The sequence below is a fragment of the Coloeus monedula genome (genome assembly GCF_965178545.1).
Source record: "Coloeus monedula genome assembly, chromosome: 1".
In the NCBI taxonomy this organism is placed as follows: Eukaryota; Metazoa; Chordata; class Aves; order Passeriformes; family Corvidae; genus Coloeus; species Coloeus monedula.
In genome coordinates this window covers 86264493-86283769 of record NC_138781.1, presented here as the reverse complement: position 1 = coordinate 86283769, position 19277 = coordinate 86264493, and the positions used below count along the sequence as shown (strand labels likewise).

Genomic DNA, 19277 nt, shown 5'->3' with positions numbered 1-19277 from the left:
CAAGAACCTTTAGGACTTAAATTATTTGCCAGGATATTGAATATGGCACAGAAGATGAAAGCGGACAGCCCGAATTCTGTATATTAAAAGTGCTTGGTGTGTCACAGCCTTAAACACCAGCAACAAAATTGAATATTTATTAATATTGCAATTTTGATTAAATATAAGCTAACATCAGATCTTGTTTCTAGTAGTTTAGGAAGGCAAATAAAGTCAACAAGCCTGATTAAAGCATACACAAGTTGTTTTACAAATCACAAGTACAGCCTTACCTGGATGTCTTTTACTTTTCTGTATTTGGCTGTAGAGAATTACTTCATTAATTAATAGGGATAATACTGAATCTAAAGGTAGTTAATTTAAAATTGTATTCATGAAGACTATGAAAATCCACTCTAACAAAATCACAGCAGACTAAGGCAACATCAGATCTGTATGGCCTGGGACAAAGGCTAATCTGGAATTAAAAGGGATAATATGACTTATGTAATAAGGGGCCAGAAAAAGGACAAAAACAGATGCATATTTATGTGTAGCTATGAAGCTTATGAATATCTTTATTATCTGCTTTAAAACATCTGGTTACCTACATCTTGCAGAAGAAATAAGGAAACAGAAATAAACATACCTGTATTAGAGAGAGATCCTCAAGCTTCAATCTGAAGAGGTAGTTCCTGGGGTTAAAAAGATAGCAGATAAAAATGAATTGTTACTAATATTTCAGTAAAAAACCCAAATGTTACCACTGTTTAAATGAAAATTAATGATGATAAAGGCAGAAAAAAATTTAAAAGTGACAGGTATTCAGGACTTCAAATTCTTTCAGAGACTGTCTTAACATACAGCCCTTTGGGCTAAGGACTAAGCTAATTTCTAAAACAGATTTTCAGTCTGAAGGACTGGCTGAACATGAATAAAGTAGATATTTATACTGCATGCATGTACATCTGATTCATTGCTCCAGTCTTCCTTTAGAATCCATGGGAAGAAATACTCAGTGCTTTGGCAGATTCATGACACCAGTGTTGGATGTCTTTATCAGAATACGTGGACAGGCAGATTAAAGCTCTCCATTTCTCCCCACAAAGATGGGAACCTCATGCAATTAGCTCAGCCACATATATGTAAAGTTTGAAGCAAAGGATCCCAGTATCATGGTGAATCTGTACAAGCCATGGAGTTTCCACAATTTTGAGCAAAGTCCTGCCATATGTGGTCTAATTTCTTCAAAGCCTGAGATTCCCACAGCAGGCGCTACATGCAAACAAAACAAGCACACTTTTCAAAAGCCTGTGGATTTATTGCAAAAATATTTCTCACTCCAGTTTTTCTCTACAGCAGCATCACTGCACCTACAGAACTTGGGAGGAGTCCAGGCAAGCCACAAGCAAGACATATTCCTCCTGCACCATTGTTTTCTTTCTTTCTTAGCTCTTATCACACCTCTTTTTCTTCTTTCCATTATTCAGTTTTTTTACTGCATCTTCACAGAAATAATACTCTTCAGTCCTCTTCTGCCTAATTTTTACCTTATCTAAAGCAATTCTGATTTTCCAATGTTGCTTCAGAGTGATTATGTTTTAGAGATGAAAATAAAAAGGATTTTAAAAATAATGATATAAATTATTTCAATCTTAATTTATTCATAACAAATCTGTAACATCAACTTACGAGATTTTTAAAAATTCACTCAAGTAACAAAAAACCCCAGACGATAAAGAGATGAGTAAAGTTAAACTTCAAATATTTGCAATTTTCAAAAATTATCTGTAATATTACATCCATGCAACTGATAGACGTGTAATCAAAATTAAAATTAGGCCACATTTTTTGAGATAATAATTCTAATTCTTTCCAAAGAGATATGAAGTACTGTTAATGGGCACAGATGCTCAGGACCTATAGTTTACATCCCTATAAATTTTTTTAAATGAGACGGCAAGGAAGGGGAGAAGAACAAAACCAAATTGTGTCTAACTCAGAAACACAACCACTATCATGAGTATCTTTATGTATGGACTCTGGGAAACAGCTCTGTGCTGTTTATTTATTGACTCTGGTACACATATGGTCTACTCAAACTGTTGCTGTACAGGAACCATGTCACTAGTCTTTCCTCGGAGTATTGCTAAAGAGAATTACTCAAAATGGAGGATGTGGGTTATTAAGGGCAAGAATTCATGTAAAAGTAAAATAAAGACAGAATATTTATTATTAGACAGATATAAAATACTTGGGTTTGAGTCATGAAGGGACCTGAAGTGGATAAACAAAGAAAACAATACATTGCACACCAATGTATACACAAAGCTTCACCAAGTTACATACAAGTGGACTTGAAAGACTTTCACCAAAACACCAGGAAGCAACGCGTTATAGTCTTTCTAACACTTCTGCACCCTCTCTGTAAAGACAAAAAATACCTTCACTTCTGCAGAATTTCTTGTCCAGAAGGATTCAGCAGGGAGCATAAATCCTTGGTCTGCTCCTCATCTCTGTGCATTTAAACTTCCATCACCCATCACTGTACTTCTTTCACTCCGATATCAAAGAAACCGACTTCACTGCTGTTGCAAAACAACTTCTTTTCTTCCAGAGAAACTGAAATGCGTCCTCAGCAGGTATAAACTGCTTTCTTAACTCAGTGGTATGAGACTCACAGGAATGGCACATAAATGCCCCATCTCACTCTACAAATAAATGCAGTCTCTGTTGCAGAATATGTGAGCAGACAGTCTGGTCTCACACATTTAGTTTTTGGGTCAGTACTCAATACAGTGTCATTTCAATTGCTATGTGTACTTCAGATATCTGCTGAAAATTGATGCCTAATGAGGCCTTTTTAGGACAGATTATCAAATTATTAATGTCTTTTTATCATCTTCAATTCTGACATAATTTCAGCCTATTAAAAAATAAGCTGCTGTCCCAATCTGTAAAGATTCTAAACTCATAAATGCACAAACACAGTGCCAGCCTGAAGAAAAACAGACACTCAACATTTTTCTTCTTTCTCTTCCTAGAAAATGAGATTTTTATCCTACTCAGTAGAGCAAAACACTTCTACACATTAATATATTCAGTGTGAAATCAGAAAAATTGACCCTATAAGTGTTAGGGAGACTAAAATGTCTATATTCATGCAAATGATCAAGAGGCAGAGCTAATTAGTGCATATTTTTCAATTTCCTGTGGCTGCCAATAACCAATTAAAATATTTTGAGCTTTATAAAGCCAGCAGAAAGAAAATTAAATAAGAAAAGCAATGTGCAAGAGACAGTAAAAACACCTTAGCAACGTAAACTGGGCAAATGGACAGCACAGACTGACTGTGACTAATAAATAATGCTGGGCTAAGGGGCAAACTAGCACTCAGAGAGCAATCAGAGCCATTCCTACCTAGATGTGTCCACTTCAGTAAAACTTGCAGGACTACATTCAGCTTTACAAAATCAACAGTTTAACATTCTACAGCATGCACCACTAGCATATGAGAACTCGTTCAGAAAGCATATATATGAGAAAAAAATCTAAAAGAAAAAGAAAAAAGCATGACAGTAGAAAAACACATACCAAATGTAGTATTAATAAATCTGGCAGTCCAAAGAAAAAGTCAATGCCAATTTTCATGACAAGTGCAGAGCCATTATGCTCCTCACGAGACAGGTGACAACATTTTTTCAACGCGTTATTGTGATTATGCCCTGGACTGCCATTTTTCAACCTCTGTTCAGCTTTATTCCAGTGCATTTATGCTTTGAAGGCAACAAAGGATGAGAAATAAAAATGAAATTACATTTCTGAAGCACAGATACGACCTCTTAAAACACAGCCCTGCTTCTTTTCCAAATATGGTGCCAATAAGCAAGACAAATACAACTTTGCACGCTGGAACTAAACTGATTTGACACTGGCGGTAATTGGCAAATTTGTTTCCATTTGGTGCTTAATGAATGAGGAAAGCAAATATGTTACATAAATCTGCAAACAGAAGGACGCTTAATGAGAAGAAAACACAACTAACACTGAGATAAAGCAGCATCCTTTACTCCTTCAGAGATCCAGCAGGCAGGAAGCATTTGCTTTACATTCACAGCACTGAACAACTTTTCTAGCTCAGCTGTTATAACTAAAGCCCATTAGTCAAGAGCCTGCTCAAACCCAAGGGTAAAGACTTCCACCAGTAGCAGTGGGAACTGAATGAAAGCACACAAAAAGCATGCTCCAGTCACCTCCTTCACAATAGTATATTTCAATCTATTGCAGTGAGTACATTCAGTATGACTACAACTAAAAGTATAAAACTAATCTTCCGTATGTCCCTGAAGAAGTCCAAGTCAAAAACAATTGAAAATGCACAAAGATTCAAAAGTATATCTTGTTAGTTATGGTTGTTAAATCTAGCATTTTACCCTTTTCTTTGTGAAACTGCAAGCTATAAAAGCTGAATAGAACAACAATAAACACTCTTGCATTAGACACGGACATGAATTAGAACATTAAGATGGCACACACAGTTCAGGAAAACATGGATTCAAGATCAAGCCTTTTTTAAAAAGATGGCAAAATATATATCATAAATAGCAAAAAATCTCCACAACCCATCCTAAGCCTCCACACATATCTGCAATTGAAAGCCTAAATCAATAAATAGGGGTTGCAGAAAACTCAGACACTCAAGGTATGACCAGACACGCTGCCAAATCTCCTGGAAATAAACTAGCAAAAGATTACCTCCTGTTCACTTCTTTCAAGCAACTAATTCACATGAAAGAAGAAAATTTTATTCAATTCACTGGGAGAAAAAAAAAAAAAGACTGAAAATGTAAAGTATAAACTCCACAAGAGTCAACTGTTGAGCAAAATTTCACAACTCCACAATTAAGATGGCAAAGTTCTGGGTGAAAGCCAATTCTAATTTTGCAATATAGTAAAGTCAGCAAGTGGAAAGAAAATTTTTAAAAAAGAATAGGACAAAAGCAGACAATCAACATAAATAAAACTATTATATAGAAAATTTATTTGATTAAATCATGAATCTATAGGGGAAAAAAATCTCAAAAAGCCAAGGATGATACATCGGAAATGAAAGAAACCTAATCCAAGTGTTCTAGTTGAACCATTTACAAAAACAGTCAAATTACAATAACGAAAAGCAGAATGGTCAGAAGTAATACATTATCTTCATTTTGAGTGAAATGGAAGCCTCAGCAAATGAGAATAATGAAATGAGAGGTTGCTGATAAATGCTAAAGATGTGAAAACAGTATATGCACAAAGATAAATATTTTCAGACTAGTAGGTCATGTTGATCCATCCTAAAAATTATGGAGAAGTGATTTCTGTTGTTCTTAAATTGTTTTAAATAATTTCTAAAATTACAGGTTTTCTTGAGGAATGAAGACTACCATGTTTTATTAACATTCAAAATGACAAAGGAAAGATTCACGCAATCATAAGCTGACCAGTGAGACAATGAGCTTGTCAAACAGAGTAAGAAAAACACTATGGGAGTCAATTAGGAAAGAATGCCATTAAAAATTAAATTAATCCACTCAAGGGTCCTGTAAAATCTGATTTCCTTCTCTGATGCTTTCTCCTCTGGATTAGTAAATCTTACTTTGCTTCCCGGTGGCTCCTCATACAGCCTCAGCAATGCTGGAGATCACAGAACACAGCACTCCTGCACGGCTGTTCAACAACAGCCAGGCATCACTTCTACATATTTCTTGCCATGGGCTTCTCCAGAAAAAGCAGAAATGTACCAGGGGCCCCTGCAGCTCTGGAGGTCACCCTGCTCCTGAAGTCATGCCATGTCATCTCAAACTTCCATTAAATTTTCCCTGTTGGCCTTGGCTTCTCACAAACAGCACTCAAGCTCCCCAGCTGCCAATGGCCCTGCAATATTTGACACCTGTCTGCCTCTGATGCATGCAGGTCAAGGATATTTCTGAATATTATGTTTTAGTCCAGATGAGTTTGTGAGGTTATTCAGCTATTTATTTAGTAAGCTGTCGTTGGGTACGATTTTATCCTGAAATATCAGCTCAACCAAAATGTTAATCCTGTATTTCATAACTGTGGTTAACTGAATCTTTAATACTTTTTTATTCCTGCATTACATATGTCAAAGTACATGCCCCCAGTTTTTCTATTTTGGCAGATATTACATATACTGTACAGTATTTACTCAAATTAAGAGCCATGCAAATTCTGTGTGGTCTTGTTACCTTTCATTGTTCAATATATTAATCTTCTGTTTCTTTTCAAGATTAATTTGAAGTTAAATTTAAATGTAGCTGCTACATCTCCTCCAAAAAAACACTGATAATGGAAATGGGCTTAAAACCAGAAATTTTAACACAGTTCAAACTTTTTGTGGTCTCCTACTATGGTAATCAACTTGGGCACATAAAGTTTGCTTGAATTGTTGGAGCAGAGGGTGGGAAAAAGGTCAGGAGGAGAAAGTAAAGAGTCTAAAGTATCCCAAGTTTGGATATTTTCTTTATTAACTTTCTTTTTATTAAGAAAATAAACTGCAAAGACAAAAGGTTCAAATATTATGTAAGTGAGCCACATTAGTGCTAAAGCTACTAAAAGGAAGGAGAATCTAAGCTTGACGGCCCAAATTATCAAGGCTAGCCTTGAGTTTCCCTCTGCGATCATGCCCTGGTAGACTTCTGGCAAAGCAGTTTGTTTCCAAGAGGGCCCTCTCCCTCAATGAAATGAGGGAAAATGTACGTAGAAAATGTACATAGAAAATGTACATAGAAAATTCAGAAGCAGGATTCATACCAATGTAACATGAAGTCAGCATTTCCCTACATAAAACACAACTTTGCTCCCATCAAAGAGGAGACAGTCAGGTGCACAGTATGAATACCCTGCGCTGTTAAATTTTCTGGTTCTACACTTGGAATGAGGACTGAGACCTCCACACCTACTGCATCCAAGCAGCCCTCCCAGAAGAGCAGTGCAGCCTCTCCAGTTAATCCACAAGGGTGCTGTAAGTCCTACAAGGCACGGAAGTTTCAGAGGCAATGTGTATACATTAAGTCATGACTTCATTAAATACAGATACCTTTAGTACACCACTCCTCTGATATAATTTCTAAAGTTGGCTTACACTGAAATAGCACCATTCTCTGCCAAAGTTCCATTTACCCCTATAGTTTCTCTTTTGTTCTTACCCTGAGTCAACTCCAGGGCTCCTGTGATGATGCACCATGCCAGCTACTCTAATTAAAATGCCAAGACATTTAATCAGCACAGGAAAGGAGTGACTTTTGTGGAGTTAGTGAACTGACTAGTGTCACTCTGCAAACAGACTATTACCAGCACTGGTGCAAAGAATGAGAAAAGTGCAGAGTGGAACCAGGCATGATCAGGAAAGGTATGAAGCTTTTAAAAATATTCAGGAACCTCCCAGCAAGGTAGAAAAGACAAGCAGTAGGGGGAAAAAGACCTACCTCTTTCTGCAGCAGTAAGATGATAATTTCTCATAGATTTAGCATTAAACCATACATTAGATTAGATTAGCCCAGTCCAATCAGTGGAAGGACAGACATTGATTACCCTGAATCGAGTGTTAAATGAGCAGTGAAAGCCAGATGGATGCTCAAAGAACACAGCACCAAATCCCTGAACCTTTATATTAACATATACATGTAGCCCTCAGAGCATCTCATTATTAACAAGAAGCTCTCAGATTCTCCTGCTGGGAGCAGACAACAGCAAGAAGCAAACCTGTACAGTTATTTATTTCTTTGTTAGAGATCCTTAAGACACTGTTAATGAATCCTTTAATTTGCCTTTCTGTTATTATGGCAAGTAGCGGTAATGGTTCAAATTAACGTTCCCAAACACACATCTAATTAAGTGAGAAGGCATACTGTTACAGTCCTTCATCAGTGAGATAAGGAGTGACTGAGGCAATAAGCCACCTCAAAGCAAGTTATAATCCTAAAAAGCAGGTTTAATTAACTTGCAGGAGAACATATAGGAGAAAGCCACCACTAATAGGATACTCTATGTAAAAAAACAAACCAAAAAAAGGTATGTCTAAATATATATTAGCCAACTAAAAAGAAAGTTGAATAGCATTGAGACCTATTTCTGATAGTAACTATATCATTTAAAAGTATAGCTGAGCTAGCCCAACTTGAATTAAAAAAATAAAATAAAATACAATAAAATAAAATAAAATAAAATTTTCCACATCTTAGGAATGAACTCAATCCAGGCTGCTACCAGTTCAAAATTTCAAGCACAGGAGGCTTGGGAAAAGAAGATAACATCATTTTCCCTTTAAAAATAGATATAATTCTTCTTGCATGGTTTGAATAAAATCACTAAGAAAAAAGATAAAATTAAAAGTCACAAAAAAAGGAAAAAAAAATCTTGCCCTAAGGTACTGGGTTCGAGACCTGCTTCTAGTCAACTCTTGTTTTGCCAAAATGGCTGGAACGCTTTTAGCAATTTTTGATTTATAAAAACTAGAGCTCCTACGTGTTAAGTACATTGTCAGGAAATGAAGAGGAAAAAAGGCAATGCACAATTTGCCTGGGCAATCCATGGACTGTTGTATCCTTCCCCTTCTCTGGTCTTCTCCCCCTTCAACTGACCTTTCCAAAGAAACATATGGCAAAGCACTTTCATACAGCAAAGAAGGCAAGGTTGTTCTTGGAGAAATGCATGGATCTTTATGCTCACTGGTATTTCAAAATACAGAAACCACTACAGTATTTTATTACATGCTAAATCAGTCCACCAAGTAACACACAGAGAAATGAAATATTCAAATATTTTATTAGAATTTATCAGAATAAGATAAACAAGCAGTCTCTCATTTCCTTGAGCTTACTGAGGAGCTGATGCCCTGAGAGTAATCCTTCACTGATGCCACTTAATTATAAAAGTAAATTCTGCCCTGCCATATGGGTTGGCTTTTTTCTAAGAAAACAAATGAATTCCCAAGAAGGTTTCAGATTGCAATAGAACTCATTTATTTTTATCTGCCAGGTCACATACCACATTAAGAACAATGCCTGGGGCAAATTTTAAAATACAGTTTCATGGGAGCATGGATTGCATGATTAATGTGAAGGTACACACTAGTGGTGGAGTGGTACCATTCACAGATTGCTCCTGATGGTGTAAGGAAATTGAAACAAGGCTACGAGACTCCAGCTTAACCAACTCAATACCTGGAATGTTTTGCAGAACAAAAAAAAATTGTGATAACCTTCTCACAAGGAGGGGAAGACAACCTGTGGAAGCTGGGGCTAGGGATAGGGGGAACAGATACAAACAACCTATTTCTGCACAGCAACAGAATGCCCACGGACATCAGAAGACCCTTTATTTCCCAAACTGGACAAGCAAGACAAACCTTAGCAATGTAGGACAAGTAATTACCTTCCCAGTTATTGCCTGCTATGGCAAATACCATGGAATAAAGTCCCTTGCATATCTTTAGAGATCTCTATATCAAAATTATTTCTGTTCTTATTTTTTTTGCCTCAGCAAAATGTGACAGAACTCATTGTTTCTTGACTAAATTACCTGTGGCCAACTTACACTATTTAGTTTTCTGTCAACACTACTGTTCCATTTACACTGCTACTACCTTCCCTAGATGTTTTTGATGGATTTGTGGGCAGGCACTGTGCACATGCAGAGTCTTTGTTATCCTGCACTACAATTCCAACCTCATTCTCATCTGCCTTTTAGCAGTCCTTCCTTACGTTTATAACTAATTTCAGTTAACCTTGCTCAAGCATATATAAACAGAATAATACACACTACCAAAATTTAAGGTCTCCCAAGAATCTTGTGCAAAGAAATCAAAATTTCTCTATCACTCCAGGAGACACCTTTTGGGGCATCATAGGATCATACCTGTCTTTCCACATAGCTGCATGACATTGGCAACTCCCAACAGGAATGCAGTCTGGATCCCAGGAGGGATCTTTGCTACCACTCTCAATAAGACAAATTGTAAATATCATTAGAGGCTGTAGAACTTCAAAAATGAAAAAGAGCCACCTGCAGTGAATATCAATAATGGAAAAGGGGTTTAAAAATTTCCAATAGTGTCAAACTTTCACAATAGTATTTGGTTTGGTTTCCAAGACAGAGGAATTTAAGAAGACTTCATTAAACTCCATTGAGGTGGAAAAAATCAATTATGAACAGAAGCTGAGCCAGAACACAGCTCCCAGCAGTGAAAATCATTACTCTAGCTTAGAATACCACCAACTTACCAAAGCAGAATCCTGAAGGTGCAAGGATGGGGTGGGCTGACCCTGGTTGAAGACCAGGTACTCACCTGGTCTATCCCTCCCCTCCTCAACTGGGCAGGAAAAGAAAATACAACAAAAGGTTCATGAATTGACATAAGGACAGGGAGAGATCACTCATTGATTACCTTCACGGGCAAAATAGAAACAACTTAAAGAAATTAACTAAATTTATTACCAATCAAGATCAGAGTAGGATAAGAGAAGTAAAAGAAATCTTAAAAACACCTTAGCCCCATTCCTCCCTCCCTCCCAGGCTTAACTTCATTCCTGGCTCTTTACGCCCTCCCTGCCAGCGGCACAGGGAGACAGGAAAATGGGAGTTATAGTCAGTTCATCACATGTTGTTTCAGCCATTATTCCACCTCAGGAAGAGCAGTCCTTCCCCTGTTCCAGCATGGGGTCGCCTCCCATGAAAAACTGTCCTCCAGTCCTCCTTTTCCAACATGGATCCTTCCCACAGTCTACAGCTCTTCACAGACTGCTCCAGAATGGATGCATTCCACAGGGTGCAGTCCCTTGGGAACAGACTGCTGGTTCCCCCACAGGGTCGCAGCCTCCTTTGGGCATCCCCCTGCTCCAGTGTGTCTCCTCCATGGGCTGCAGGTGGATCTCTGCATACCCATGGATCTCCACAGGCTGCAGGGGGACAGCTGCTTCACCATGGTCTGTACCCCAGGCTGCAGGGGAATTTGAGCTCCGGAGCCTGGAGCATCTCCTCCCCTTTCTTCTCCACTGAGCTTGGTGTCTGCAAGGCTGTTTCTCTCAGTTTTTCACTCCTCTCTTCTGTGGACATAACTATTTGTGCTCAGTAACTTTTCTACCTTCTTAAATATGTTATCACAGAGGCATCACCGCTGCTGATAGGCTCAGCCTTGACCAGGAGCACATCTGTCTTGGAGCCAGCTGGCATTGGCTCTGCTGAACATGGGGGAAGCTCTCAGCAGCTTCTCACAGAAGCCACCCCAGTAGCTCCCTTCCATACCAGAGGCTTGCCATGCAAGCCCAGTACACTGTTTTTGTGTGGATGCTGGACAAGTAAATCATAATGTGAGTACTTCTCTTGGCAGTGTAATATAAGCAGAGTAACAGAAGAGTAATTAGAGTATTATAAGTTTATTTGTACCTTTGTCGTGTGCCCCATTTCCCATTTTCTGTCTCTACCAGTGACTGGATAGCAAAGATAAATCCATGCTAGAAGGCTACAAATGATAATTTTCACAACTGAACGGGAACTTTTCACTGTTCAGATCTTACTGAAATCATGACTAACACATGCTAATTAGTTTTTTGGTACTGAAGTGTTAGTACAAGAAGACAATAATAAAAAAATTGAAATATTCTAAGAGAAATAACCAAGTATCAAAAGATACTACAGGAAGAACCAATTAACAGTGCATTCTCTTCACTGTCTTTACGAGAGCACAGTTGTTGCTTAGGACAGAAAATTAATTCTTCAAATGGCTCTTTGAATATGTGAATCCAGTGAGGCAGATGTTCCAAGAAACTTGTACTAAAATTTTGTCCACAAGCCATAGCACAAGTATGGTAATTTTAATGCTCTGTTCAGATGGCACTTCTGCTTAAAGAACAGAAAGCTGTGTAGTGAAAAGGATATATTGATATCAGTTATAGATACAATTAGAGAAATCTGCTGAAAAGTTTAGTTATTCTAAAGTAAGATCTCCATGGCCAAACACAACAACACTGGAAAGTTTAAAATTTAGAATTGAAATGCAGAACAAAGAAAGGGAAAAATCTAATAACGTCTATGAAGAAATAACAAGACAACTATACTGGACTGTGTAAAACAAATTTTCTGTTGTAATTTTAATAACCCTGAATATTTTTAATTTTCCAATTTTAGTCAGAACAAGAGATATAAAGCCCTGAAGCAGCATAAACTTATAGTAAAAAGAAATCTTCTAATGAATGGGATCTTTTGTAAAAAGCAGATTTAACAGCTAACATTTTCTTGTGGTCACTGCTTATTCAACAAAATCATACAAAGCTTATCCCACGGTGATTCAAAACGCTTCATCAAAAGCACCAGTTTAAATGAGCTTAACTTCTGCTCAGATTTGAACCCCAGACTAACAATATGGAGAGGAAAAAAATAAAAAAAGAGAGGAAGGAGGGAAAAAGGGAAAAATATTCTTTTTGGAACAGCTATTGGGATATCTGTACACAGTGCACTGATCCAACACACATTTCCATGGGTCTGGGGAGAGGCTCAGACAACTTATGGTGACAGTCCTTATGGAGTAGCACCAGTTGATAACCTCACACCTTGTTTCATTTGGTAGCTTACAGAATTGAAAAATCAACACGAGGACACAGAATAGACCACTTCATGTGGCCCAAAGATATAAAAATACATATACACACACACATACCTATTTCCACACTCAGAAAGTTTTCCCCTGTAGATAAGCAACTTCCACTGGCCCATGGAAAAAAGTTTTCTTGCAGTGCATTTTATGACTCTGCATTTTGAATCTCATTTTCAGCTAAGGAGCAAACTGGGAAACAGAAATATATTCCAGTGCTAAACCTAACAGATAAGTGAAGTGACTAGAACTTTGTTAATTCAAAAGTAAAATACATTCAGAAGGCAGGTGTGAATAATAAATTTAGATGGTTAAATTTTTTTTTTGGCCAGCCATGTTGTTTTACTAAACCTCATATGCTGAGAGAAAAAAAGTAGTACTCAAGAACTGTCACTGCTTCAATGTTGACATCTACGACAGTGTCACTGTTGATCACAGCTTGCAGAGCGCTCTCCTGCTGTGCAAACAGTGACTATCACCAACTTTACCACTAATTCTGCAGTCTTGAGCAGATCGCTCCTGGCGTTGTAGTGAATAATTATTAGAAACATCCCAACACAAAGAGCCATACTGTAGCCAAATTTGGGATCATCCTACGCCTCATGCAATGGCAACTTTTGTCACATTGTCATCCGGCACCTGCTTGTTCTACTGTATGCACCCAAGGACTGTGTATCCAGGACAGCCCTCTGAAAAATTAGAATAGTGTAAGCTGTTATGAACCTTGAGACCAGACAGGAAGTCCATCTTTTAACTCTGGTCAGGGATAAGAGAAATAAACAAACATAACATTCATTTTAATGGAGCTAGAAGGCAAGGGAGTCACACAAGAGCACACTGATATTGGAATTTGGCTAAATATTGCTTATCAACAAAGAACAAAACCTGGTGCAACACAAAAAGGAAAACAGATTTCTCACCTTGCTCCAGCAATAAGCTCTTTTTGTCCTGGGTCAAATGTTAGCTGTGAGAAGTCCACAGCATCTTCTGCTTTGAACACGTGTAGCCAAGGGGCAATTTCTAAAAACAATCAAGAAATACAGCTTTTACTATAAATGTTATAGGTGCAATACATCAGGTGAACCATTAAATTTGCAGATATTTTGTGTGGGTCTGCAAGTTTTCTCCTTATGGTCCTCTAAGGAAACATAGGAGACTTTCACCACCATGCCATTTATTTTATAATACAGGCCTGTAAAATATATAGGGCAGCCACCTGATACACACTTGAATCAAGTATCCATATTTTGTCCTGAATTGTTTTTCCTCCTCGGGTAAAGCAGAAAACACCACAGTATAACTGCAATTCACTGGTACATACTCAAGCAAAGGTAGATGAAATTTCCACGCATCAAAAGCAGTTGAAGACTAGAGGGTTTTTTTAGTTAGCTATTTAGTTATTTATTTTCTTTAAAAAAAGGATCTGATTAAGTAAAAAAGCAATGAGAAAAACAAGCAAATTTGACTTTTCTTCATTTTCACAATAAAAAGGTTGAGAAATGAGGGATGAAAAAGGAAAAATGCTTGACATTCATTGAACCTTGTTGTTTTCACCTCCCTTTCTCAGACCAATTTAGTGCTACATTAAGGAGTGCAGACAAGCATTTGAGTTGCTGAAAATCAGCAAGGGGCATTACTTGTATTCAGAATACAAACTTATTCCTACTTTCAAACTTAAATATACATAAATAGTTGCAAATCAAATCCTTAAATATTTCCATTACTAGTATATCTTTTTTTCATTCATGTCACTAACTAGACACACAACAGTTTGGCTAAATAAACACAGTATTTTGGGAACAGAGCAAGATTTTTTTTTTTTTTTAATTTTACTTCTTTTAAATTACACACAGAATACATAAAATTGCTGTAACAATAGAAATGGCTCTCTAAAAAAAGACCAGTTGTACAAAAACCTCATCCTCTAGAGTTCTGTAATTCTCAGGGCATTGATTGAAGTTGTTTTGTTTTTTTTTTAATGTAGTCTCAAAGCAGTGGTCTGGAATTTACGTGAAAGGTGAAGAGGGCTATGTATGTACAGCACAACAGGCTGTGGGACTGTCTGTTTGAAGACTACACATGTGAAACAGTCAATTAAAAGACCAAAGGCGAGCACATGGTCATGACCAGTTAGAACACGGAGTCAAAACCAATCCCCTTGAGGGTGCTGCAGAAGTGCAATTTTTGATACTGGTATCATCAGCTGCAGCTCAGGTTAACAACATACATTCCAAGCTCTCTTCTTCACTCATGAGCATATTTTTTGCTTTTGCAAATGTCTCACTTGAAATAATCCATGTCTGGTGCCTGTTTCAGGATGATTTGTTCCTAATTTAAAGTTTTAGCACAAGAGAGCTATCCATGGGCCCAGGAGAAAAATGTTATTCTGTGTCAAAACGTGTTCAGCCATTGCAGACAACCATTAAATGCACTGTGCAGAAGCTGTATCATCATATACTTTGGAAAAACAGATGGAACTGTGAAGTAGAATCACTTGGATGTCAGGAAAGTAACTTCTGCATTTTTAATGTCAGCCTGTATGCATCTGGGCAATTTCAGGCTCGCAGTGCCAGTTTGTACTTGTTCTGCAGTACTTGCAGTTAAATTCACTGTTGATTTCCATCTGCATTGGATAGGTGCTCACACCAGGATTCAAACACTGGGAGGGAAAGGGGATGTGGCCACATATTAGATAACTGTGATTACAGCTACCATCAGCTATTACTGCAGATGCTGTGCAGAGAACCCAGCAGGATTGTGAGGGAGGAAAAACACTCATACACATTACAGGCCTGTATAGCCTTATATATACTTACTTATCTATATTTATTTAAATATATATATAGGACTACACAGGCAAGCATAAAAGAGGTGTTTCCTAAACTTTTTGTACTTGATTTTGCAACCTTAACTTTTCAATCAAGCATTTAATATGAAACAACCAATTGCAAAGTTCTAAAAAGTTAAGAAATTAGGTAGGACATGAAGATGAGGAAATCCAGAGGTAAATCATGAAGAATCTCACTTACTGGAGAAAGAAGATTTAAAAAAACCAAACCAAAAAAGAGAAACAAAATAAAAACAAAGCCAGACCCACTGTCGAAACATCAGTCTCTGAAAGAGAGACAAGACAAGCAGCTGAGAATGGAATTACCTCAGCTCCATATTGGAAGGACAAGTGAGACCCAGGGTCTTCTGAAAGAAGAGGAGAGGAGTGGCTCCCCACAGCCTGGGAGGCCAGGGACAGTTCAGTGCACAGAAGTATTGCAGTGCCAGAAGACTACAGGGAAGACTGAGATTCAAAGGCTCAATTCTCTTCCACTTGTCCTGCTGTCTCAGCAAGACACAAAAAAGCTTCAAGGTACAGCAAGCAGGTGATTAAGACCACTTCCTGGTTTGGAGCAAGGGAGCAGGGGACAGGCAGGGCAAAGCAAGCCCAGGCTAGAGAAAAAGAATGAGGACTTGCTAAGAAATCTCTGAAATCCGATTCCCCTCCAAAATATAAATTATTTTATCCTGTCTTTGTTGCATTAAGCAGTGTTCTTGCTTGAGGGAATAAGGTCAGGAAGAGCAAATGGCTGCTAGAGCTCTTTTTTTTCAGAAAACACTCTGAAACTCTCTCTTGTGTGTCACTGTGGCAGCATGTGTCACACAGAAATAGGCATTTATGAGATAAAGCTACAACTTCATGATACTTCCGTAAGGGAAAATGAACAAAAAAACAGTGCCTACAAAAAAAAAAAATCAAACCCCAAGTACACTGCAAAAATAAAAGCTTATGTAACTAATTAACAGAATAATTAAACTTCTTTTCACCAAAATATTGAAATCTAGCTCAAAACCCATTGGTGAAACAAGACTTTTTAATTTTGCTATGACTTATCTCCTTAGAGACAAAAATTCATAATTAGCTATTAAAGGCCTATAAATTATTTTTCTTGCAATTAAACTGTAAGGGTAAAGTAGTAAGAAGCAATAATTTCAATTTATTAATGGTTTTCATGCAGATGCAACATGACAAGCTTTCCACAACAACATAGCTGTACATTTTGTGTACTACAACAGCACAATAAATAAATAAACGTGTAAGGCAGTTAAGCTGCCCTGCCAACACATAACCTGATTGCATTGTTGGTCACAGGTGACAAACAACAACATCCCTACCCTTTCCAATCCTAATCCTCCGTTTCCTGGCATTCCCCTCCCTTTCCTCTGCCTTCACTTCATGTGAATTACAGTAAAAACACCACGCCCTTTATTGACTTCTCTCTTCTTACACCTGACACTGAAAACACTTATTGAAACACACCTTCAGCCTGGATTTGTTTTTCCTTTAAAGCTACATAGGCATGTTTGCCATTCTGCAGAAATTGGTCTAGGACTTAAAGCTGCCCAGGGAAAACTATCACGGCACAGATGCAGTCATGACAACTGCTGATCACCAACACACACCAGGTCCTTTAGGTAATTCAAGACATACTTAACCTTAGCAGCAACAAACAAAAAGAAATATATTGCTATTATAGGACTGAAAACTTCAGGCCTTGTAACTCAAAAGCATTCCAAAAAGAAACACTTTCTCATGGAACTAAAAGACAGACATTGAAAAAAAATCTGAGAAAGCTACAGCTCTCTTTCACACGCTGGGAATCACATGTTATGGGTTTTCCTGGGGGGTTCAGGTTTTGGAGGTGAGGGTTAATAGCTTAGATTTAATATAAAACAAAGTTTGTCGTGGTTCATAAATCTACAGCAAAGCAAACACACCAAATTCCACTCAGCTCCAAGGAAAGGTCAAGGAAGTCTCCTCAAGAGGTTTAAAGACAAAGGAGGGTAACTATCAAAGCTGGGCAGAAGGACATTAGATACTCATATAAAAAAAAAATCCTGAAAGAGCAGAAATCTGTCTCTGTTTTACTTTAAATTTAGTATCTGCCCAACAGGCCATGGCTTGTTTGGTTTACATTGTCCAAGGACTTGCCAAGGGTTGAGCTCTACAGTTCTTTGCAAAAGAAATTGCAAAGTTCTCTCTAACCTAAGTTTCATTATTCAGCACTTCAAAGTAGAGCTACAGTAAACAGTAAAATAAATTGAGAAATTACTTACAAGGAATAGAGTGGTATGTTTAGAACCAAATTCAGAAGTGATCTTTAATAATAATACAACTTGGCAAATAACAAAGTCAAAAGACAATAAAGACCTCCTGATTTCATTTAAAAATTAGCATAGATATTAAAAATTTCAGTAGTGTTTATGGTGTATGTATGTGACACCTCATGCCATGGTGTCCTTTTTGAAAATAGTGAACACAAAGTTAACTATATGCACAGTAGCACCTTCTTGAAGAAACTGTTAGCAAAATAACAACAATAGCAATAATAATAATAATACCACAACAACCATACCACCACAGTAACAGCAACAACAACAACACCACCACAGCTGAAAACTAGCAGATTTGCAATATTAACAGAAGTCTCTGGGTGGCATCAGTACGACAAATTCACTAATCTTATCAGAAGAAAATTAGAATATATTTCTGCATGCTGAAGTTATTTTATAATTAAACGTATCTAATCTAAGGATGATACAATAATCCCATCTTCCTGAAGCAGTATAATAATTTTAGCCTAAATTAGATCTCTTCCCGTGATACTCAAGTTACACTACGATCCTCTTCAAAGGCAGCAAGACATGTCAGAAGTCTCCCTAGGGATATGCCACACTGACTCCGTTACATCACCCCCGGTGCCCTGGTGACAGCCCCATTAACCCCAGAGGAAATCTATTAAGCAAGGTGTCAGGGCTGGCAAGAGGAGATCCACCTGTTCAGTGTGTCCTGTCTGGGGATTTATTTGCAACATTTGTGCTTGAAGGACACAGTTAGGAGCACTTGAAAATGCTCTGCTGTAACGTCAAGACTCCACAGTCTCTATCTTAAAACAAGACTTGAGAAAAACAAGATTTTCTTCAGCCATTTCTGCACATCATTGGTATCAATTCAGCATGACTGTTAAGTTCTCGTTTTAAAATTCCATTATATTATAAATATATCTGTGAATAATAAATTCACTCCGAACCACTTCAGGATAACAAGCGTTGCTCCATGTTGGGAAAATAGGCAAGAAAAATGGTATGACAGAGCCTGTTGCAGAATTTTTTATGATTCACTTTTGTCTACACTTTTTTCTTACACTTCCAATCACCAGTCTCTCTTACGTCTTTTACACTGTATTCTCTCCTCACAGAAATGTACTAAACACACCCTTGCTGGTAAGTCATTGACTCACTGCAGATGAAAGGAAAAAAGGCACCACAGCTCAAGTGAAGAAAGGAAATACATGCAAACACTATTCCACAGGTTCCAACAAAAAAGAGGACTCCCTCGAGAAAGTTCAGCAAAAGAACAGCTGTATTACTTCTGAAACCAATCAAAATTCACACCCCTTCTTATCAGAAAGGGGCTGAAGCCTAGTTTGTCAAAAGTATAACTTATTTTTCTAGAACTTATTCAAGGCATGTGTTGCTCAGCATTTCTGTGCAATGACTCCATGTTTTAAATAATTTTGATCAATAAGTTTAAAAAAAAAAAGTAAATACTGGGTAGAAACCAGCTATACTTACAAACATGTAATTGACAATATAA

At 37.5% G+C, this 19277-nt stretch overlaps 1 protein-coding gene across 1 annotated transcript in view; it reads right to left on the bottom strand.

Annotated features, from left to right (window-relative positions):
- Positions 1 to 19277, bottom strand: part of SEMA5A (semaphorin 5A) — a gene marked incomplete at both ends in the record, with an annotated part of 312885 nt that overhangs the window by 181569 nt on the left and 112039 nt on the right. The window contains 2 exon segments of the mRNA XM_082293006.1: positions 629 to 674; positions 13552 to 13651. Of these exon segments, the coding sequence (XP_082149132.1) occupies positions 629 to 674; positions 13552 to 13651 (146 nt within the window).